General features: G+C 45.2%; 1 protein-coding gene across 25 annotated transcripts in view; it reads left to right on the top strand.

The window, feature by feature from the left end:
* The window catches only part of RBFOX2 (RNA binding fox-1 homolog 2), a 527,728-nt gene extending 502,973 nt beyond the window's left edge, over positions 1 to 24,755 (top strand). For 21 of the 25 annotated variants that reach the window (XR_014960570.1, XR_014960569.1, XM_085601133.1 and 18 more), the window contains one exon: positions 19,251 to 19,548. Coding sequence is in view for 23 of the 25 variants with exons in the window: in XM_085601123.1 (XP_085457249.1) it covers positions 19,251 to 19,305 (55 nt within the window). In the remaining 2 variants the exon portion in view is untranslated. Of the gene's footprint in view, positions 1 to 19,250 lie in introns of all 25 variants that reach the window. The other 4 variants (XM_085601134.1, XM_085601138.1, XM_085601130.1 and 1 more) reach the window with 1 other exon arrangement.
* Positions 24,756 to 25,051: the final 296 nt, after the last annotated feature.

Raw genomic sequence — 25,051 nt, 5'->3', positions numbered from 1 at the left:
GAAGGAGACACATCTCTACCAGAAGGGGCGAGCTCTGACAGTGAGAACAGCGAGCAAGATCATGGGGATGACGGCGTCATGCATACACCTAGTCCCCAATGTACGCCTACACATGAGACCATTCCAAGAATGGCTGCAACAACAATGGTCAAAAGCAAACGGAAATTGGGAGGATCTAGTGGTTGTAACGCACGCAGTGCAGGAAGAGATAACATGGTGGAACAGGGAAAACATCACAACCGGGAAACCCTTGACACCTCCAAACCCAACTGTGACCATCACCACAGACTCATCCCAGAGGGGATGGGGTGCACACATGAACAAGCTCAGAGTGAGAGGTCTGTGGACTCCAACGGAGGCGGTCAAACACATCAACTACCTGGAATTGAAGACCGTACTGCTAGCCCTGAAGGCTTTCCAGAGGCAGCTGTACAACCAAAGAGTGTTGATACAAACAGACAATAATACGACGATGTTCTACATCAACAAGCGGGGAGGAACGCAATCGTTCCCCCTGTGCAAACTGGCTCAGGAGATCTGGAGATGGGCAATCCCACTGAAAATAGACCTGCTGGCCATACACCTTCCAGGGAAGGACAATGTGGAAGCGGACTGGCTCAGCAGGCAGACTTCGGCATCCCACGAGTGGGAGCTCAATGGATGGGAAACGCAAAAACTATTCAGAAGGTGGGGGAAACCTACAATAGACCTATTTGCAACACGCCAGAATGCAAAATGCCAAAACTTCGCATCCAGACAACCAGAAAAACAATCCCAGGGGAATGCCCTATGGATAAGCTGGTCAAAAACATTTGCCTACGCTTTTCCACCAATACCACTGATGCACAGGGTACTCAACAAATGCAGGACAAGCAACATGATGCTGATCCTAGTAGCACCACAGTGGGCAAGACAAACGTGGTACTCTCAGATAGTGGAGATGGCAGAGGGCCCCCCACACAAATTCAAAAAGATCAAAGACTTACTCTCCATGCAGAACAGAGAGGTTCTACACCCAGAGCCAGAGAGCCTCAGTCTAGCGGCTTGGCTTCTGAGGACCTAGAGTTCGCACACCTTAAGCTACCTCGAAGCACTATGCGAGTGAGGCTAGGAGGCCAACAACACGGAAATGCTATGGAGATAAATGGAAAAGGTTTACTATTTGGTGCACCAGAAATAAACTGCAAAACAAAATGACCAAGGAATCAACGGTGCTTAGATACCTCACACACCTACTAAAATCTAATCTATGCTCGTCGTCACTAAGAGTACACCTAGCGGCGATTTTAGCGTACACACGAGTGGAGACGGGAGGAAGTTTCTTTACCTCTCGGGTAGTAAAGAGATTCCTCGAGGGAGCTAAAAGATTAGCACCACCTAAAGAATGCCGCCGCCGGCATGGAACCTCAATTTAGTCCTGACTGAACTCATGAAGGCGCCCTTTGAGCCCATACACAAAGCCTCACTACAAATGCTGAGCATGAAAACAGCCTTCCTGGTAGCAATAACATCGCTACGCAGGGTAAGCGAACTGCAGGCGTTAACACTACAGGAGCCCTACATACAGATCCACAAGGACAGAGTCGTCATGAGGACGGACCCACACTTCATGCCAAAGGTGGTGTCCGCTTTGCATATGAACCAGACCATTCAAATACCAAGTTTCTTCCAAAACCCGACAACGGGCGCAGAGAGGGCACTTCACACTCTCGACGCCAGAAGGGCGGTGATGCACTACATAGAGAGAACTAAGGAACATAGGAAAACAAAACAGTTTTTCGTGTCATTCGCTACCAGTTTCCTGGGTAGACCAGTGACCAAGGGCACCATCGCACGATGGATCCCGCTAACAATACAATTCTGCCACAGGTAGGCAGGACAAGAACTATCGGAGGGGGCACAGGCACACTCCACAAGGAAGAAGGGGGCAACAATTGCCTTTCTGGCAAACACGCCCATTCAGGACATATGCCTGGCGGCAACCTGGGCTTCAGTGCACACGTTCACTAAGCACTACTGCGTGGACATACAGATGAACAAGGAAGCACAAGTAGGACAGAAGGTGCTCCAACATATATTCAACGACCAACGCTCATCTTCCACCCAGCCGCCACAAAATTAGCAAACCGCTACAAAGTCTATGCACAGCATAGTGAATCCAGAAAGATTCACGCTGCAAAACTAATAGTTTCTTACCTGTCGGTGTAGTTTTGCAGCTTGAAGATCTTTCTGGATTCACTAGTGGACCCACCCACCTCCGCCAGAAAGATGAGGCAGGAGAGCAAGGTGGAATAACAAGTGAGGTTGAGAAGAATAAAATACTGAAAAGAGACTTGGAGAATAAACGAGACTAAAACCGCCTGGGGTTCAAAAAAAAAAAAAGACAAAAGAACAAAACAAGGGAAAAGAGAACCCGAAGATGGCGCACCCAAGGTGGGACTTCCGCAGGAAGCGCGCCGACGTCACGAGGGGTACATTCATCGGGAATGTCGCATTGAAGGTGTGAGGCAGAAGGGGGCGGCTGTTCTTCCTGTTTTGTTTCGCCAGAACTCGTTGTAGAACTGGGCGATTGTTCCGTCGGAAGTGGCATTGTCTTTTTAACTTTCTTGTAGGAGTATCATCCAGGCAAGGCAAGATCCGTGAATAGAAAAGGGCGAAGGGATGAAAGGGATGGATGTTCAGTGGCATGTGGTAACAGCCCACAGACCCAACAGTTTGTAGCATTGGTGGCAAGATTGTGCTGGTGCAACATCTGCACGAAAGAATTATTCCAGAATTCTTTGCGTCGTTCTTGGAGATGTGGCGGTAGTGATACCAGGTAGTGTTCTTTCTTGGTGATTGGTTGCTTGGTGGGTGACAATGTTCTGTATGCAGGTGCATTGTCTTCAATGATCCAGATTGCAACCATTAGCAGGAGACCGGTGAGAAATGCGGCTACAAGTGCAATTGTCTTTGTGCTGTGCAGGTTAGCAGTCTTGGTGTGTGAGGTGGCTTTGCAGGTGTTCAGTTTCTTCCATCATCTTCGAGGAGCTCAACAACTGGTAGGACCACAGACTTTTGTCTGGCGCTTTCCTGGTAGCGGTGTTTGACTGTGCTAACGATCTGAGACCTTGACTCAGTTAGTGGCCTGGTCATTGGAGCTCCCTCCTTTTCATTGATCTTAGGTTATATCCTTTCTTGGATGGCACCGTGGGGTCGGCAAATTCTGATAGTTCGAGGGTGTCTTCTTGTGGGTAGCAACTCAGAGCTGGTCGGTTCTTCGCGAGTACTTCCTCTTGCACCTCCACCCCTTCACAGGTTGCCAGGGTTGGAGGGACTCGCTTGCAATGATGAGCGTGCAGCCTGTTTCGTTTTCATTCCACTCGGAGGGCAGTTCGGGTGGTGATCAGGACTTGCCAGGGGCCCGTCCACCTAGGCTCCAGATTCTTCGTTCTTTGGAAGTTGCGAATCAATACCTGGTTGCCTGGCTTTATTTCATGTCCCGGCCCCCTGGATACATCAGGCAAGGCTTGCTGCACCTGTTGGTGGATAATTGTTAGCTCGTTTGTCAATTTATGCAAATAATTCGACATTAATATGTTCGGGACATCGTTAATGGAGGTGGGTCTTGGTGCCGCCCAAATGTTCATAGGCCTGCCGAAGACCACCTCATACGGGGTCAATCTGTGTTTGGTTGGGGTGGAGCGCATTGATAGCAATGCCAATGGAAGGGCGTCGGGCCATTTCAACCCGGTCGTGTCAACTATTTTGGCTAGTTTTAGTTTGTGTCTCTTTACCAGGCCCGCTGATTGGGGGTGGAAGACGGCTTGGAACTTTTGTTTTACCCCCAACCGTCTCAGTATGTTCTGTATCACTTCGGCTACGAAGTGGGGGGCGTTGTCGCTCCATAAAGTTCTGCAAAGGCTGTTTCGGGGGAAGAATTCTTTCAGCAATACTTTTGCAGTGGCTAAGGCGGTATTGTCGCGGGTGGGATATGCCGCCACCCATTTGCTAAAAGCGCACACAACCACCAGGACACATTTTAGACCATGGCATCTCTCTAGTTGGATGTAATCCATTTGAAGGATTTCAAAGGGGTGATCAGGGACTTCAAACCATCCCCGTGGTACTACTGTCCCCTTCCCTGGGTTGTGTTGTAGGCAGACTATACGTTGTTGTACTAGGCGTTTTGCAGATTCTGCTATCTTGACATTATGCCATACTCAGGTGATTAGTTCAGTCATGGGTGTGGAGCCTATGTGTGCTGGTAAATGTGCCATGGTCAATATGGGGATGAGTTAGGCATTGGGTAACAGCCATTTATTTCCGTCTTTAGTTCTCCAGCAATCTTCCTAGTCTTTTAGTCCCACCCTTTCCCACTCGGTCAATTCGTCTTGTGTGCCTGTAGTCTGTATGTCCCTTACAGTGGTCTTAGCGTCAGTCCATTGTTCAGCTTGTGACCTGGTCACATACATTCGTGTCATAGTTCTGTCTCCTGCCGCGGCTCGGGCAGTAACATCTGCTAGTGCATTCCCTGTCATATGAGATCAGTAACTTTCCTATGTGCTTGGCATTTTATCACTGCTAACTTCTTGGGGAGGAGGACTGCTTGCGTCAAGGCGGAGACTAAATCTCCATGCAGGATGGGTGTACCGTGTGAAGTCAGGAACCCTCTTTCTTTCCATAAGATCCCAAAATGGTGAACCACCCCGAAGGCATATTGGCTGTCGGTGTATATGTTAACTGTCGTGTCAGTCGCTAGGATACATGCTCGTGTGAGGGCAATGAGTTCTGCAGCCTGGGCTGAACATTGGGGAATACGGGCTGTTTCCAGAACGGTTTGGGCTGTGGTGACAGCGTATGCAGCTGAGGTGGTGCCGTCGGGGAGTTTGATGCACAAACCATCCACCCATAGTCCTCCCATCTGGTTCTAGAAAGGCGGTGTCTCTGAGATCTATTCTACTCTGTTTGTTCATCGGTTAGTGTCACACAGTCGTGTAGTGGAGTCACGCTAGGATCATTTTCGGGTAGGGTAACACTGTGGCTGGATTGAGGGTGGTGCATCGCTTTAGAGTAATGTGCGGTGCTAGCAGGGTCAACTCATATCGTGTCAGTCGGGTGCTAGTAAAGTGTTGGGTTTTTGTCTGGTTTAGTAGTGTGTCGACTGCATGGGGTACTAAAACAGTGACTGGATTGGAGAGCACTATTCCTTCGCTCTGGCGTATCGATACTGCTGCAGCGCGCAGGCACGCTGGCAGCGCTCTGGCTACTGGATCGAGGGTGGCAGAGAAATATGCACAAGGGCGTGGTTTGTGACCAATTGGTTGTGTTAGGACAGACAATGCACATCCCTCCATCTCGTGCGTGTACAGGAAGACTAGTTTGGAGTAATCTGGGGTTCCTAGGACAGGCGCTGAACAAAGGGCATTGCGTAGTTCTTTAAAGGCTGACTGGCATTCGGGGGTCCAGGGGAGAAGCGAGGGGATGTCTTTAGCTAGGAGGGAGAGAAGGGGTTTGATAATGAGGCTAAAGTTCGGTAACCACTGTCGGCAAAATGAGGTGAGACCTATCAAAGAGCGGACTTGCTTCTGATCTTTGGGGACAGGGGTGTCTAGAATTGTCTGGATCCTGTCAGGCGTGAGTTTCCTCCCTTCTTTTGAGAAAAGGTGACCCAAATAGGTCACTTGTGATTTACAGAACTGTAATTTCTTTCGGGAGACCTTGTGACCATTCTCAGCAAGAAAATGGAGTAGTTTGATGGTGGCTGTGACGGCTATTGGTATGGTGCCTGCTGCTAGAAAGATGTTGTCTACATATTGTATTAGTGCCACTCCATCTGGCAATTCTATGGCGTCCAACTGTCTTTTAATCACCTGGCTATAGATGCTTGGGCTCTCAGTGTACCCCTGAGGTGCTCTGCAAAACCTGTACGAACGGGAGTTTAGGGTGAATCCAAATAGATAGCGGCTGTCCTTGTGTATAGGTATGGAAAAGAATGCGTTTTTGAGGTCCATTACAGTGAAGGTGGTGGCAGCGGAGGGGATTAAAGTCAAAATTGTCGTGATGTCGGAAACTATTGGGTATTGCGGCACTACGATTTTGTTTATCTCCCGCTGGTCAATGAAGAAGCGGTAGGCTTTTCCGTCTCCCTCTCCCTTTACAATCGGTAGTATGGGACTGTTACAAACGTTGCTCACTACTTCCTCTACCACCCCTGCCTCTACCAAAGAGTGTATGATCTCTGTCAGTGCCTTCTCACCCTCTGGCGATATTTTGTACTGCGGTATTTTCGGTAGGGTTTCGTCCTGCCGTATTGTTACGTGTACTGGGTCAATCATCATTGTCCTACGTCTGAATCGGCTTTAGCCCAGAAGTGTGATGGCAAAGTGTCCAGTAGGGATGCGTCCGTCTCGGAGATGGGAAACATGTGCTGAGAAGGGTTCTTTCTATGGCGCTGAGGGTTGTCCTACAGGATGACACGCACTCCATCTGGTGAGCATCTGATAGTCGCATGGAAGTGTTTCAAAAGGTCGAGACCCATAATGGCGTCTGGGGTGTTAGATGAGAGGAGGAATGTCGTTTCGATGCTATTGTTGTCAAGGTTAAAAGGGATCGGTCGGGACAAAGGGTTGGTGGTGGGCGTACCGTCCAATCCTATTGAGGTCACGTGAGCCTGACAAGGGTGCCCTTGGAATCAGTCGTTTAGATAGTGCACTACGTGTTGCTCCCGTGTCTACCAAAAATGGCGACTTTGTGCCCAGGACCTTAGCGGTAACATAAGGGCCTTGCTAGTCAACATAGAGCTCGACTGGATCCCTCCCTTGCCCCTGGCTGTCCTATGCAAAGTCGTACGTATTGTCAAAATCTGTCTGTTGGTACTGATTCTGTTTGGGTGGTCAAATGCGTTCACTCTTCCTGGCCTTTCCTCGTTTGCTTCACTCGCGTACCCTCTCCCACGTCCTCTTCCTCTCTGTCCTCTTACTATTTCACTCGCCCCTACCAGCTCCTAACAAAGCCGGGCATTGGGTTTTCCAGTGTCCATATTCTTTGCAAAATGCACATTGATCCTGTCCTAGGTCTTGGTGTCCTTACATATGATGTCGATGAATTGTTTCTAGGTGGCTGTACTCTAGGGGTATTCTGCTGGTTTCTTCCGCTATATTGCTCCCTTCCTGTATTCGCCCCCTGGAGTTGTGCTATCATCACCCTTTCCTTCAAGTCCTTCTTTTTCCTTTCTGTAGCCCTGTCATTTTCAGTTCTCTGATGCTCCTAGTACTGGGCCATTTGGAGAATGGCCGCCGGTTTAGATGCTGCCCAACTACTTTCGCTGACTTGTCATTTCTGGGATATATCTGGCAGTAGTCCTTTGTCGTAGTTTTGCACAAATAAGTAGTGTCCGGTTGCATTGGACATGTCTTGTCCACTGTAATCGGAGAACACCGTTTCAAATCTGGAGAAATACTCGGAGACATTCTCTTGTGGTTTCTGGCGGCACGCGGTTACTATGGACCAGTCTATCTTTTTCTCTGGGATCAGCGTTTTCACTTTCTGCACTATTTTGTCAGGGAGGTCCAATATTGCTTTAACTGGTTTTTGACCAGGGTTCCGCTGTTTATCTAGTGTGTTAAGTTGTTCCCAGGTATGACCAAGCAGTTCGGTATGATCTATTTTCCTAATATGTTTCCACACATCTGCTGGCAAACAACCCGAAGAACAAGTCTGTCGACAAGTGTCATTATTGTTGATCCCAGAGCGGTACCTAGCTCGGTGTAAAAGGCGGTGGGGTTTTTTCGTAAATCCGGTAAAGATTTACGGAACGTCAAAATGTCCTGTCTGTCCCATGGTTGATACACCCAATTGTAGACCACCCTTCCTCTAGCGTCTTGATGGTTCATATCGTCATGAGTCCCTTGTCCTCTAGGAGGTACCCTATAAGGGGCAGCTTCTTTTATCGGCATCATGCTATCTGGTTTTTCCACCGGGGGTCCTGCTATCTTAGATGTCCTGTCCTTATCTATCTTTCCTTGTTCCACAAGGTGACGGAATACTTCCAGTGTGGATGAAAAGAGTTCTGTAACATTGTTGTCGCCTTCATCTCCAGTGTCTACTTTCCTATAGAGAGCCACTAGTCGCTCGGGCCCTACATCTTGGTACTTCTCTTCATATGCAGTAAGTGTGTGGTAACAGAGACGTACAATAAAGTATCGTTTGTGATTTTCAACATAGGAGTTGCATATGCCAGTTACATACTCTTCTGTCTCCTTCCTATCTATGAGGGATTTAACTATTTTATAAATGCCTGCTCGCTCATTTTTACTTAATCGCGGGACCCTGGGCGCTCCTTTTTTCTTTTGATCCTACCTCTACTACTGTATCCTTTGAGGCATTTGGTGTGGGTGACTCGGTGGGAGCAGATGCGGTGGAGACTGAGGCAATCGTGCCACCTCCGGCTATACTTTGGGGGTCCTGGCGTTGTACTACAGGATGAGTAGGGGCGTAAGGGGGTGGCATGTATATGATTGGGGGACCTAACAATAAATATCTACCCTTTGTTTTGCCGGTAACTCGGGGTAAAAGATTGAGGGCGTTCTAACAGGGCATTGACCAGATATTTTTGATTCCTGTTCCTTTTTATCGATTTCTTTTTCTTTTAGTTTTTCTTCTAACCTTTTACAGGCTTGGTAAGCTGATTTTCGCATTTCTTTATCTTGTCTAGCTTCATCTCTTTTCTTTCTTTGAGCTGCATCTTTTCGCCATAAACCAAAACTGTCAAACATGGCTGGTCTAGTTTTCTTTTTGTGGAGAGCGAATTCTAACGTTTCTATTTTAGCGGGATCGAAAGAATCCCGTCAGTGCCCACTGATTTACCCTGTCCTTCCTAGTGTACTTATGCCATTGTTTGCTATAAGCTACGGTGGGTAATCCATACTTTACGTACCAGGGCTCGACAAATCCACTCGCCCGCTCGCATATGCGAGGTAGAATTAATAAGGACGAGCTATTTTTAGGTCCTACTCGCCCTTTCTGGCGAGTAGGAAAACAAACTAACTTTTATCCTCTGTCTTTAAAAACGGAGCAAATGTGACAAGTTAACAAGATTTAAAGGCATTTTTATTGCTCACAAAGCTAATGAGCAATAAAGATGCCTTTAAATCTTAACTTGTCACATTTGCTCCGCTTTCAGAGACGGAGGTCAAGTAGGGTGAAGTTAGGTCGAGGAGATTTTTGAAGGTACTAGACCTGCAGGACTAGTACCATTTTTCGGATTTTTCGAGCCCTGCGTACATGTCCTTGTTAGGGGTGCCTTCCGGCGGCGCCGTCTGACTGACCTCTAACAAACGGTCCGATCCAAAACAATTAACAATCAAACAATCTAGAGAAAACAGGCATGACGTATTTATCGGTCCGAATGAATATCTCAATCAATCAATTTAGACAAAAAGTCTGCACTACCTGTCCTTCGCTGTCTGCAAAGAGAGAGAATATTCCTATTCTTCGTTGTTTGCAAGCAGGGAATGTCTCGAACTCAATATCAAAAAAGGAATACTAGTATTTCAATCAAACTATTCTATCAATCAATTTTTAAGTTGTTTTTTCACGACCTTACCTGGACCGTATGGACAGTTCTTCCCCTTCCCCTTCCAGTGCCTGGTTGTCCTCTCACTCCAACAATCAATGCGGCGTTCCTCTAAGGTCCCAGTCAGGACCGCAGGTCACTCGAGAGAGGTCCGTCCAGCCAGACGAGGGTCTTCTCAGGCAGGTATTCCCCAATCGTTTAGTCGTTCACTCCGTCGTTAGGACCTCTACCGGACCCACGCGTCGCTGATGGGCCCTCACGTTTTGGGCGCCAATTTGTTAAAGGCAGCGAGTCTTCTAAGACCCTCAATGCTGCCTGGTGCAGGGTTCCACCTCTTATTCAAGTTTGGTTCGCTATCAAAATAATGAGGCAAGCGCTGGAAACGGGAAGACAAGAAAAAGGTTTATTTCTCATGAGATCACGTCAACTGCAGACACCGGGATGTCTGAGGGAGGTGTTCTGCTGATAGGCTCTTCCTTTTATACAGGTTTGACACAATGCATTTGTTTCATTGACGTGGTTACACAAGCTTGGAGTCCCCGCCCCGGGCAGGTTGTCGCACAAGCCCAACAGTAATTCTCTTCCCACCCAGGTCAAACAGACAATCTTATCTTGCAGCTGGACCTTGCTTCAGGGTCTAAAACATGTGAGACCGGCCAGATCTAAGAGTCCGTTCTGTTGATAAAAACAGGTCCCAGTGTTGGTAAAAACAAGTCTTGCTGTTTGCAGTGCAATACATCATGTTGCAAGAGTCTTTTTGGTGTTTGGAACCTGTTTGTGTAACTAGGTGCAGTGAGGGGTAGATTGTCCAAAGGTTTGCCTGTAAACAGAGATGAGGAAAAACTAGTTTGTGGCAGCAAGTGGCGCTGAGGTTTGTTGTGGCAATAGAGTTTATAGCCCCCAGCATACATACCAGGTCGGTCAGAGGGATGCTAGTAAGGGCAGGGTGAAACAAAGGTGACCAACAGAGTACAAAATGGCTGTGATAGATTAAAATGACTGCAGCTTATGTGCACATAAAAATTTCCACCAGACAAGATGGCGCAGGCAATGTTCACGATTGTCGTTTTGCTTTTAACAGTGGCAACCCACCCATCCGGAGTTGCAGCAGTTTATATTTCAGTTTCTAGAGGAAGTAAAGCCCAGGATTGGGTGTGGGCCTATTTTCACCTAGTCATTTAAGATCATCCAAACGTGCACTCTTTACCTACCTACAGCTTCATGTCTTCTACCCAGGAATGTCACCAGATGCATTTGGTTAGCGTTCCTTTAAAGCTGACTAAACGCTCTGGGGTGGACCATAAGTTCTCTATCTTTAAGTTGACAAGAGACCTGTGAAGGTAGGTGCGTGCAGCTGTCTTTTCGCTTGAATTTTAAAGTTCCATTCATAAAAGATGTTCTAATGTACTTTCCTTGGCTGCTCTTAGTTTAAAATAGGTTTTCAGGAATCTTCCTTGGCTTTCCATGGTTCTTGTTAAACTGAATTCCAACCTAATCTGGGCTTAACTAATATGCTTCGGGAGCCAACAAAACTCATCTGTAGATGTTCATGATGAGTTGATCTAGGAACGAGGCCTCTCTTTTAAATAATGCTTCTGACTCTATGCAATGGTTGGCAATATTTTGGCACGGATTACTTACAATTGCATCTATGTTATGTTATGTTATTTAGGATTTCTATAGCGCACGGCTACTCCATTGGAGTGTCCCGGCGCTTTTTATTGGCAGCTTGAAAACATAAAATCATAACACAGAAAGACAAAAGAAAGACAGCAAAACTGAGGAAGAAAGCATGCTAAGAGGCAAAGAGCCAAGTTTTAAGGCCCTTCCTAAAGGTCAGCAAATTAGACGTGCTACGTACAGACAATGGCAAAGCATTCCAAAGCTGCGATGCCTTCGGCTTGAAGGAGCGACCCCCTACGCGGGCCCTCTTTAGTCGAGGGACCACCGCAAGGAAGAGAGATTCGGATCGCAAAGATCGAGCCGGGCGATAAAAAGTAAGCCTCCTTTGCAAATATTTCGCGCCCGAGGCATAGAGAGCCTTATGAGCCAGCGTCAACACCTTAAAGACTATCCGCTTCCGGATAGGCAGCCAGTGCAGTGACTGCAGAAGGCCAGACACTCTGGCTCGCCTTTGAAGGCCGAAAATAGCCCGAGCAGCCGAGTTCTGGACCACCTGAAGGCGCTGTAACAGATACTCCGGAAGACCCAGGCTCTTCTGAAAGCAAAGGAAGAAACTTCCGGAGCATCTTCAGGAGGCCAAAACATGTACCCGTAAGACAGAGGATCTGAGATCTCAGCGTCAGACCATTGTCTATCTTAATTCCCAAATTTTTTGCCTGCTGGGAGGAATGTGCAGGAGGAAACATATTAGTCGGCCACCATTCCTGCCAATCTGGATCAGAGGTACAACCAAAAAAGAGTACCTCAGACTTGTCTGAGTTGCATTTGAGGCTGTTCAGCTGGAACCATTTGAAAACAGCCCCAAGGCACTCACGAATACTCTCTCCGTCAAACTCCTCACCTTTCCCACACGTAAAGAGGAGCTGAGTATCATCGGCATAGGATACGATCTGGGCCCCCAAGGACTCCGCCAGAGCGGCCAATGGAGTCATAAAGATGTTAAAAAGAGTCGGACTCAACACAGAGCCCTGAGGGACTCCGACTCCCAAAGGCGGCATCACGGCAGAGCTTGGGGAGACCCAGACCGTTTGTCGACGGTCCGCTAAGAAGGATCTAAACCAGCTGAGCACCGTCCCCCTCAGACCGATCTCATGAAGTCTGACGAGGAGACCCTCGTGGGGGACGGTGTCAAAGGCCGCCGACAAATCAAGCATGACAAGCATAGCTTTACATCCTGAATCCAGTGCCTCCTTAATGGCTTCAGACACCTCCAAAAGCGCAGTCTCGGTGCTTAAATTGGGGCGGAAGCCAGATTGAGTAGGATGAAGCAGATCATTGGTTTCCAAAAATCCAGAGAGCAAGGTGTGCACGTGCTTCTCCACAATTTTAGCCAGCGCAGGAAGAAGAGAGATTGGCCTATAATTGACCAACGCCTCAGGGTCTAGGCCAGGCTTCTTGAGGAGGGGAATCACCATCGCCTTCTTCCAAGCCTGCGGGACCACCCCCTCACACAAAGAGAGATTCAAGAGTGGATTTGCCAAGGGATTTACAACCGCCGCCATCTTCGCCAAAAATTTGGCAGGGCATGGGTCAAGAGGCGACCCAGATTTAAGATTGACCATCAATGCCAATGACGATGCAGCTGAAATAGGCGAAAAATCGGCCAAGATGAACTCCTCAGGAGCCGATGGAACTGGCTCATCCGCAAAGCTGAGGCATGCTTTCACCATCCTTGAGGGAAAGGAGTCCTGAATCAACTTTATCTTAGCTGTAAAGAAGTTGGCAAGAGCAGAAACCCACGACTCAGTGGGCGCGGCCTGGGTTACATTAGACCGTGGAGTCGTGAACTCCCTCACAATGGTCAAAATCTCCTTGCAGGAATAGGAGGCAGCCTCTATTCTCCTGGCAAAATAACCCTTTTTCTCAAGGAGGATATCACGATGGTATGTTTTAATCGTGGTCCTATACAGCAGCCTGGCCGCCGGGTCATAATGTGAACGCCATGCCCTCTCAGCCACCTTGCACTGCCGGCGAGAAGCTGACAGTGCTTCCGTAAACCAAGGGGCAGAAACCCGCTTTGATGTTGCTCTGGGTGTCCTCACAGGGGCGAGATCATCTAGCCTGTCCATCAGCCACGCCTGCAGAGACTCGAGGTCCCGTTCCAAATCGCCCGAAAAGGGTCAAGGATGATCAAGAAAAGCCTGAGCTAGCATCTCTGGGGTCACCCGATGGAATGCCCTCACTCCTAGTCCCTGCTGTCTAAAAACGGTACTAGAGGGTTTCTCCAAGCCTGGCACATAAAATTTGGCCAATCTATGATCAGACCAAAGCACCGGTAAAAGTTCTAACCCCTCTAAGGGGAGCATCGAGAAAACCTGATCCAGGGTATGGCCCCTATCATGTGTTGGACCGGAGAGGTGAGGGACAAGGCCTAGAGGGGCCGTAATATCGATCAATTTAATCACCTCAGGGTCCTCTCCCTCATCCATATGAAAGTTAAAATCTCCAGCCAACACACAATGCTCTGCTCTTAAGGCCAGCAACGAGATAGCTGACTGCAGCTCCTCGAAGAAGGAGCCAGCCGGTCCAGGGGGTCTATAAACCAACAGCCCTTTAAGAGCTTGGTGGGCGGCCAGTACGATAGAAAAGGCGAGGGATTCCGAGCCTGTGATAGCATCCATAGGGATAATGGAACAGGCGGCAAGTTTATTCACTACAAGTGCCACCCCACCACCCCTCCCCTCCAGCCTATCTTGCCTAAAAATATTATAATCAGGAGGAATTGCTATGGCGATATCAGGATTGGACAAATCCCCAAGCCATGTCTCTGTCAACATCAGGCAAAGAGGTTGTTCCGTAACAATGAGATCAAAGATCTCCTGAGCATGTCTGGGCACAGATCTGGTATTTAAAAGCATGCAAATATGCTTCACATTGCCCGCTCCCGTATTCAGTTGGATAGTCGGGACAGTACCTGGTGTCCAGCCACAGGTCGGGCAGCGCCTCTTACCCCTGAAACGGCCAGGAAAGACTGTATGGCAAGCGCCCGATACCTTTTGCAAGGAGCGCAGCTCCTGCGGCGAGTAACATACCATCCTATCAGCACCACTCCTAATCCTACAGAGCTAACCACACCCGCCGCTCCGACGCCTCCAAGACTCTGACGGGCGCAGACGGGCAGGACTCTGGCAAGACTCTGGCACAGCGAGGGCGCACCCGCTGCGCGCAGAGGACTGATTTAAGTAGGGCCACCAGGTGAGGTGAGAACTGCCCCACTAGGACACTCAATATGGCGCTGGGAAAGCGTCACTACCCCTCCCAAGATGGCGCCCAAACAAAGATCGAGACTAAGCTCCTAAACCCTCAGAACCGGACCCGCTAAGCAGCGGTGAGCAGACCAATTATATGCAGGTAAGGGGACAGCTACCCCACTAAAAACAGGGCAAATAGAAATTAAAAAAAAAACGGGTACTTTAAAAACAAGCGCGCTTCAAACACAGCGCTAAATAAGCTGCCAAGCAGGACTGTTGGCTTATAAGCTACTTACCCTCCAGAAAGATCAGGGGGGTTTAGCGATCCCAATTCTTCTAACGTATTATTGGGCAACGGTACTCTTGTATAGTAAGGAACTGCTACAGAGTAATCTGGAAGCTAGATTGGGGGAGGCTTATACACCAACTACATTTCAATTATTGCTAGATAAGGATAGCGGAGGGTATTGGTGGAGATATGTGCATGATAGCCACTACAAAAAGGTAACATTTAAAACAGTATTTAGTGGATATAGGGTTTGGAAAATCGTTAGGAAAATGTTGGGGATAGGGAGATTATCGTTCTATACCCCTATTAAGAATAATTCAAATCTGCCTGACATTTTTAACGATAATTATATCCATAGATGGTACGAGGCATGTATTAATCAAACAGGCCACCTCATGTCTTCTAATGTGATTCAATCTTTTGAGGAACTTAAGAATAATTTCGATTTGCAGTGGCAGGATGTTTTTTAAGTATCTGCAAGTGAGAGACTTTTAGCGACGTAAATTAGGAGGGAGGGGGGGGGGGATTGTTAAAGTTAATCTAATAGATACAATATTATCAGATACAAAAAATTCTATTGGGAATATTTATTCGCATATCACTGCAATGTTCCCTGATGATATGGAGAAAGTTTCACAGAAATGGCTGGAGAAAATAGAGATTTCTAATGACGAGTTCAATTATGCCTTGGGAATGTCACAAACTATACTAATGTCGACCAAACTTCAAGCCCAATTTTTTAAAACTTGTTTTTTTTTATACTACACTCCGGATAGAATAGCCAAGTGGGGTAGTGGGGTGTGCACGTGTTGTCCTAGGTGTAACTTATATAAGGCTGACTGCATACACATTTTTTCCACCTGTGAAGGCTTAAAACTGATTAAACTAGCGATCGGGGAATTTTTATCTGCTATGTTACATGATAACATAGTACTATCTAGTGGGGTTATTCTACTAGGGGCTGTAGACCCTGGAAATCCTAGTGTAGGACACAAACATATTTTTATCGCAATGGCTGTCTTTAGGTTATGCATTGCCTCTGCTTGGAGAGATTTTGTTGCCCCCTCCTTCCAACAATGGCTATCCAGATTTCTCGCTATAGCTAATATCGAAATTTCGGTTTATAAACGCAAGGGTAGAAGGAGACGTAAAATGGGTTCAAGAATATGGGCCCCTTTTATAGAGTGGCGTCAAACCGCCGGTCAGGAATGAACTCTAAGTGTAAATTAATCTTTCCTCTCCTAGGGATTGTGTTGAAAAATATTGGTTTTGTTTTTCTTTTTACATTTTGGGTTTTTACTTTATTATTATATAACTATGTATACCTCTGTCTGTATGGTTGGGGGGTGGGGGGGAACGCGTCTTATCAAAAAATATGGCTTGAATAAAGATATTTTAATAAATAAATAATGTTGGTCCCGAAAGTTTTTTATGAAGCATTATAATGGCAAAAAACATAGCAGAAGCCTTTGCTTTTAGCAAATGTTTCTGTAGCAAGAATGTTCCTCGACTGTCAATACCACCCCCAAGTATGTTACTTTAACTGGTAAACCGTTTATATTCCAAGTACCTGACTTCTTGATTTTTCTACCCATAACCAAGATTTTAGTTTTATCTAGATTTATAATTAACCTACTGGCTTTAAAATATTTGTGAAGCATGTTTAGAAGTCATTGTAATCAATCCTTGTTCATATCAACAAAGCGTTGCTTGCATTGAAAAGACATGAGATTGAGTTGCCGCCAAGCTTGTGTGCATTTGCATTCATTCTTTCCAAGTCTGTGGATAGATCTACGATGTAGATGTTAAAAGGACTGGCGAGATTACCATATGAGCTATTTTCTGCCATAAAAGGCCTCTGTGGATATTAAAGCTACTTTCGATTCATCCCCAAAGCGAAGATAGAGCATATATTTGGCAGAAATTGCTATGTCCATGAGGGTGGCTAGTGTCGGGAGATTTGCTGCTCTTCCAATCCCTACTCTAAAGCCAGTTTAATGAGTAGGAAAAGTCTTCCTAACAAGGTTGGATTTTATCGAAGTTTTCTGGACCTAATTCTATTCTTTTAGTATAGCACCTAAATATAGGAGAGATTATAGTTATACCACTAGGAGGGAAAAAATATTTTTAGTGCCAGATAATGCGCTTTATCTAGTTTTTGGTGGAGAGTGCCGGAGTCCAATTCATACTTTCCCCAAATATTTTCACCTCTTCATATAGTTTTATATTAAATGGTGCATTCACTCCTTATGTTTCTTGGTTACCAAGAAGGAATCTATTCTAAATTGTCTTTTAACAGTCATAAGAGGCATTACGAATTCAAGGTTATGCCTTACCTGGGCTACCCCTAGAATTGTCATCGAGTAGCAGTTTGAAGGGGGTGCACATCTTCAACGGGGATATTTTCATGGATTCTTATTACATGGACATCTTTGTGAAATTAAGGGATTTAAATTAACTTGAAAAGAATAATTATGTGCTTTCTCAGCTGGTAACATTTGTGAGACTGTAACACACCTGATTAACCATCCGTCCTTCTAGAGGACTCTGCTACTATAAAACATCCCGACTCCCTTACTAGCAATTGCCTTCTGTGTATTTTTATCTTGTTGTGAAGGTTCCGACCCATCAATTGCAGGAATAACTATTAGGCCTATACACTGGCCCACTGACCATAATGCTGGTCTCAACCAGTTCTGCCACTGCCTTTGTCCCCTCAAGATTTGCCTCATTCAGCAGTACTTAAGGGAGTACCTTTTAAACAATCAACCTCTGACAAAAATATTGCAGCCTAGATGTCACCATATAGAGGAAGCCTCGCACACAAAAAGGAAGGTCGGCATCCTGCACTGAGGCTGGACATCTATTTTGGATTCGGAACAATTATCATTCCTCCCCTTATTTTAGGTGAAGACCATCCCAGCTTAGGTCCGCACATCTCCACTGTCTTCTGAATCTTCGAAGAGGACTTGACTACCAGTTCACTTTTCAGAAGCTGGCGAATTGTAGAAGATTATAAAACATTGACTGGAACTTGCAATGTCTCTAAGCACAATTTCTCCTTTTTTTTTATCCATCTAAATTTATTTTTAGTCCTCTTCTTGTGCAACTCCAAGAAATACTAACGGTTTCAGAACTCGAATGTTATCAACCACCTCAAACTGGAACGTAGGTGATACTCAATGAAGCAGTCTTAAAACATCAACCCCAGCAAAATAGCTATTCCCTGCAGTCAAAGACAAAGCAATATAAAAAATTGTGAATTTGTTTTGCTTTTCAAGGTAGGCATAGTAGGCAAGCTGCATAGCCCCTGGAAGAATTGCATTCTCTATAATTGCTCTCCCTCAGTAGAACATTTGGGCGATGCCTTTGCAACATGACCGTATTTTGCTTTTAACACCTTCATGCATAGAGATTGACCATACAGATGTTTAGCGTTGACTACTATTTCAGATGGCAAGGTTGATGCCCTTAAGGACCGTATGACTGGAGACTTAACGTTATTTCTCCATCTTGGGATTTAATTTCTCCATCTTGGGATATCCGTCTTTATTTTATTTTTTAAATTGCCCGCTGAAACAAAGCTTTAAAACATGCAATGCAGCTTGAAATAATAATTATACTATTTTGAAGGAAAAACAAAAAAGAAACATTACCGGCTAATAGAAACTAAAGGGCACTGTCACTGTAAGGCTGCCAGGAATTCACTGTAACCTAGAATGGATCGCACTGGTACTTTATACCCTGTTTATTTTTACTGCTAACCTTAGGAAGAATCATTAAGTTTTACCAACACATTGTAGTTCCTGGTTTTCAAAAGGAGGCTTCTAAATTAAATGAGGATATCAAAGTTGGTGAATTTGGATTACAAGTAACTAACTTATCCTTTCTAAACAACATTACACTACAAGATGCCATATAGGATGCTTATTTTTAGTAAAGCAAAACAATAAAAAAAATCTGAACCAGATCATCATTTCCTTTGTGCCTGTATCACCAGACCTCAAATCATTCAGTACAGTGGGATGGAAAATTTGGCATATCCTTAGACCCCAGAAACCTTAAGGACACAGACAGATGATGGAATGACACATACACTCATTATATAAATCCACACATGACCTAGTCAATCTCCTGAGAAGGGACTATGGGGAACAAAGAATGTTCTATGAAGCTATATCGTTGAATGGGGAATATTTTAGGATGTGTGTTGATTCAGAAGATTCCAATTGCACATTCTCCCTCCCACACAATGTTTTTAACATTTTGAAATTATTGCAGGTCCATTCATTGGTGGCAAAAGGATAGCAAGCAGGTTGCTATGTGGGAGACCCCAAGATGTAAAAATGTCACGTAGGGAACCACTTTTAACATGTGCATACAAGCTTTGAGAGCTTATAAGCCAGATCGGGGTGCTAGGGAGCAGCAGTGTATAGGTTTTGTTTTGCTGTTGGATGTGGCTTTCAGCTCAATATGTGCAGTGCTTTGTGTATTTTTATGATCCCCTCTCATCTACACTTCTCTCTTTCAGGCCAGCTTATACCGAGGTGGATACAGTCGATTTGCTCCGTACTGAAGTGACGTGACCTTCCCCATCACCCGCCACTCCCTCTCCTTCCCTTTGCAGTGGGACAAGCCCGTCACTCCTCCCCCCTATTCTGAGGCCTGGCTATTGCAATACTCAAATCTAGGAGCACCTATATAGCGAAAGGACAAGGAGGAACGTACATACAGTCAAAAAGGGGACAAAAATGGACATGGAAAAAAAAACAAAAAAAACCTCCCAAAAAAAAGCGGAAAACCCGAAAAAAATAATTTTTTATACCTCACTGTGTGTTCTAAATAATGTATTTTTTTGTTGTTGAAGTTTATTTTGGGGCCTTATACTTTTTTTTGCCTTTTTATTTTCCGTTCCAAAGATTGTGCCGGTTTTTAATTTTTTAACTTTGTGTTTGTTTCGTTATTTTTTTTTTAAACTGTGGTAAAAGATCAGCCTTAGCCAGCTTACCCTGCATGAAGAGATGTGTGGATAGGTCCATGTATAATGTTGAACATCACACTATATGTTGGTCTCTAACCATGATGAAAGAGGGAGAATCTTTGAAAGAGAGGGTGGCGTGGTGTGTGTGCGCGCGCGCGATGCCAGGAGCATGCGAAGGTGTTAAATGACTGACCAGGTGCAACTCGGAACATTTCAGATGACGGAAAGAGTAAACCGCCATTTAAGCTTTCACTTTTTTTGGAAAGTATATAAATATATATATTTCTGAACCTTTTTTGCTGTGGAAAAGGAGGAAACCCGTTTCAGAACGTTTTGGGGAAATATTTCAATGTTTTTTTATGTAGTGGGTGTTTATACTTTAAAAGGAAGACACCCACCGCTGGAGCCTGTCTGGAGGAGGGAGATGGGACAAAGCTGAAGTTTTTCCTTGACTCTGCACCCTCTTCCCGGGGCCTTTGCTGCATTCTCTGTGGTTTTTAAACCACTGTTTATTATTTTTTTTTACACACAATATGCTGGAAATGTCAGCTATCTCCCTCCCAACTTCCACATTGTCTTTAATTTCCTTTGCTCCTTTACAACACTATCCCGTTACAGTTGCACACAGAGCGCAGATTAGTAGCTCACCAGAGGCTGGCTTTGCTTGGTTTTTATTATGGTTAGCAATCGGAGTTGGCTTTAAACAATAGGAAACCGTCAGATTTAATGCTGGCATGCTTTGAGAATTGAGGGCTCCCAGAACTCAAGTTGAGCCGACCCTGTTTACTGAAAGCTGCAGTTGGGACTCAGTCTCTTTGTGTCTACAGTAAAGTAGTAAAGCCGGTCCCAGGAAACTGGTGGCAGTAAATTAAGACACCCCTATTCTTTCCTCTGGCACCTATGTAAAGTAGTTACACCCTTGAACTGATTTTGATGGAGCATATTTGCGGCCCCTTGAAATAAGGGTAATCGGATGTATACAGGATACATCATTAGAAAAATATGTGGCATATTTGAGAAAAGGAAATACTTAAGCTCCATAGTGCCCTAGTTTAAGCGTCACCATCAGTCCATCTTTTCCAATTGGTGTAGCATTATTCCACTGTACCTACATAATCTCTTACCTTTCTATAGGGATATTCTGAATCTGGTCCCACGCGAACTCTGTGTGCGGCCATAGGTCCCACATAAACATCCACCCATGCTGCAATCTTTCTATTGGTTCTCTAGGGGATAAGCCAGAATTTGCGCCCACCAATCCGAACACTACCTGTTATACAGTCATAATACGTTTTTTGTGCTGGTATATATAGATTAGATGGTACGGCAAATGATGGTAGTGAGGTGAGATGGCAGTGCTTCTATTCCCCCAGCAGTTCCCATGTGTATACATTGACACACCGGAGGCCTCAGATCTTTCCCATTTGTCCAGGCTAGTTTAACCTTAGATGTTGTTTGCAGTCTTGAGGAAATTTAAAGGGACAATGCTAGTTTAAAAAGCATACAACTGCCATTTCTTTTGTCACTTTACCGCATTGGAATGTTTTTGATGTAGGGGTAGGAAGGGAGTGCACTTTTTTTCCAAGCCAAAGTTTTGATGTAAAGGACCATTTTACATTTTTGTGGCTCTCGTGTAATTTCACATTATTGAGCTTGGGGAGAAGCGTGGAAGGCAGGGCTGTAGACAGGTGCTCCAAAACTTTACAAAAGCTCTTTGTAAAACGTTGATTGAATAGGGGGTAATGTAGAAAACTTAAAATGATTCTAAAACATAAACTGAACGCAACTCATGTGGTTGGAGGGAGTGGCAGAATGTAGGTCTGACCAACTCGCATTCAGTACACTCAGGTTATTTTTCTCTATGCTGTAAGAGCATTGAAGATGGAATGTTTGGATGGTTGAGTTTGGCGCAAATGGAGCGTAACGGTTGAGGGGTGGGCAGTTGAGGATATATATCATCTTGTGTATTGTGGCAGCGAGGAAGACTTCAGCATCTCCCTAATCAAGGGTGCCCGAGCTGCTGACCGCTGCGCATATATGTTGAAGTGCAATGTCCTGCCTTACATTATATGCAGGGAGACTAGATTAGGAGGGGTAGAACACCAGGACACTAAAGGCACGCCATTTCAGTAGGAAGCCTGGTAGAGTCCAAGAGCACGTTTGTTTTTGCTGACTACGTTATTTCGATGTTACCGTATGCCTTCGATTTTTCGTTTTTGTTTTTAGTCTTTTGTAAACTTGAACATTACGTTGTGCACATTTTAAGCATCTATTTTGTTATTAAACTGAAATTGATTTTCGAATTATAGGGGGCAAAAGTAGCCAACCTGATGATGAAATGTGGGAAGGGGTTGCAGAGACCGACTCCTAGGGATTCACACAAACTTATGGGATGCTAAATTTAAACTGGGATTTCAGCTGCTAGGAAGCATGGGTATGTGTCAAGATTTGGAGAGGTCGGAGGCCATAGTTCTCTCCCCCCCAAAAAAAAACACTACAGGATTTTTTAGAATGCTGTTTAGAGATGGGAATCGCACAAGCGCTCCTTGATTTTGGTTTTCTCTCAAGCTAGGAGGAGCAGGGGTGGGGGGGGGGGGGGGGGGGTTTAGATGGGCATCCTAAAATTGAGCCCAATACCTTCTTGATTATTCATTTGGGGACAGGATTGTGATGATAGTCAATGTGGTATCTGCTTATCCAGCTTGTAAAGTTGTCGGGAGTTTGTATTTAACATCTTAAACGCATATGCAGTCAGATTAATTTCCCTTCTTGATGAGCATGCTGCCTCCCCGCCCCCCCCCTGCGGCACGTACATACCAAGCAACTCCCAAGTGGTTTGTCATGGTGTTATAAGGGGTGTAATTTGAAAATTAGGTCACCGGCCAGGGCAGTTAAGTACTGCCACTGTGTGTGTGAATGGTTGGCAGGTGTTTCTATGTCCTGAAAGGGCATTCCCCCAATGATCCCTCTTCATTCTTACCTGTAGATCTATCATTCACTTTTACCACAGTCGTAGTTTACGCATGACAGTCCATCGCAATCATGCGTGTGGTTTGTACATATATATATATATATATATATATAGAGAGGAAAAGGACGCCAAGTTGGTGTACTGTATGCATTTAGTGCCCTTCATTTTTTCTTCATTTCTCTCAGTGCTGCCTTTCAATCTACACCCTTACCCCCATCTTTTTTGCAGCATGCATTGCACTATCATAAATGAAAGCTGCCTGTGTGATGTGTGGGCTGGCTGCAGTGGCTGCTTTCTGCTTAATGTTGCTTACCCAACCTTGCCATTTGGCCATGTCTGTTCTCCTAGCAGAATTAGGGCGGAAATGCTCCCTAATTTTCATTCAAGGCCAGATGTGCCCACTGCAATTATGTGGGGCCACTCTAGCGTCGGGGAAGATGAACAAGAGTATCAATTTTTTTTAGGACCTATACAGTTTTCTTTTTTTTAGATAGCTTTTATACGATAGGTCAGCTAAACATAATTTCACTGTTTCTGTAAGTAGGATGTTTTCCCTCCCACCACCACATTGAACACAAACCTGGTCTTCCTCCCATTACCCTCTCTTCCCTATTGGTAGATGCATCCATTTTTTCCTTGTACAGTGTCGTAGCACTCACTGGTAAGATACTGAAGTGAGGTGTTGCATAGAATTGAGTCATTCATCATTAGGTGTAGGGAATATCTCTCTAAACCTATGAGAGGAATGTAAATATTAATGTAAATAACAAATGTAAAAGTTACAATTCTGGAAATAAGTGTGAAGTCACATTTTGCATAAGAGATCTCCCAAGTAGAGCAACAAATGCATTTGATACTCCCTTCAAATTAGGAACATTGCTCTGCCTGGGTTCCTACAGCCCAAGAACTAGTTACGGAAGTTCAGTATGCTTGTCCAGCTTGGGTCACCCACCCCTAGACCCTACACATTCTTGCTGCATTGGTCACTGTGCATTTCCCCCAAGTATAATGAATGGGCGTTAAGCGGTGGAGTCAAGCTCTAACCCTCTCCCATGTGTAACCCGTAAAAAAATCAAATCTGTATTTTTGTTGAGGAAGATGATATGAAGAATAATCACAACCACTCCACATCCCCATCACCCCTCCCTTTGCAACATGAATGTGTCTCTGAGCTTGGACAATAGTGCCATTTAGAAGGTGCTGAACTGGAAAGCTCCCCATCCCCTCCATACACAAGGATGTGGGCATGTAGCAGGAGACATTTGAGCATGGAAGCTCTGAATGCATTGCTGTCCAGTCCTGCCTCACGTGGAGCTTCATTTGCCAGACTTTTCCATAAGGCAGATCTGCAACACTAGCCACCATTGCTGAAAAACTGCCCAGTTATCTCCATTCAGAGCCGTCCCTTCTAACCAGTTGGTTAGTCTGAGATCCCACTGGGCACCTTTCCCCCAAAACCGCCAACCCTGCCACTCATTCCTACATCCACCTATCCTTCAGCCCAATAGCCACAGATTCTTCATCCCTAGATTCATGCCTCCCTTTCAAACCAGTATGCTCAAAAGCCTTGATCCCCCTCTTCTTTTTCTCCCCTTATATACTCATTTTTCATTGCAATGTCTACTTATTATTCTACCCTGTACCCACGAAGCCTTTGTCTCTGGAACATGTCCCGTCATCCAGGCAGATACTATGTCATCTTTTGATGCCCCCAATTCTTCCCCCACGTAGCTTTGTTGCCATTCCCTGTTAAACAAGTATCATGTTGTATTGTAGCACTCAGACCGCACAGTATTCACGCTGGGAAAGGGGGTTACTACACAATACCTAGGTTGGTGGACATGTGAGTTGGTTATAAACCTTCAAGCTTTTCTCCCTCTTATGTAATTATCTTTTGTTTTGTACTTCTATTACTATCCTGTGTATAAATTATTGATCATGTTGGCTTTTGTAAACTCTAAGCGTGGGCTGGGGGTGAGGTGGGAGGAGGAAATACAAAACAGGCAGCGGTTTTGTACACCCCTTCCCTCGCAAATGGTAAAAAAAGCACTGTTTTTAAAGAAAATAAAAACTGAATAAACAGACTCATTGTATCTCTTTCTGTGCACTCGAAATGGCTGTTAAGACTGCAAGTTATCAACTGACAAAGTGCTGTTAGTGGAGGTGGTGTAATGTGCACCACCCAAACTAATTCTTTTTGCTTCCTGTGCAAATTGAAATATCTAGTATCTAGGATAATGGCAATAGTTAGGGCCCTAGACCAACTTCCGGCATTGTCTTATTGTCTGAGTGCATGAAAATGGCCTTGCTTCACATCCAGGAGTCACTGATTTGAATGCATGTGGAGCATATGCTGACATATTGAAGTAAAAAGAAACAC

This window comes from Triturus cristatus, chromosome 4_2, assembly GCF_964204655.1.
Source record: "Triturus cristatus chromosome 4_2, aTriCri1.1, whole genome shotgun sequence".
Lineage (NCBI taxonomy): Eukaryota > Metazoa > Chordata > Amphibia > Caudata > Salamandridae > Triturus > Triturus cristatus.
The sequence above is the reverse complement of the archived record's forward strand: the minus strand, read 5'-3'. Positions and strand labels throughout refer to the sequence as shown.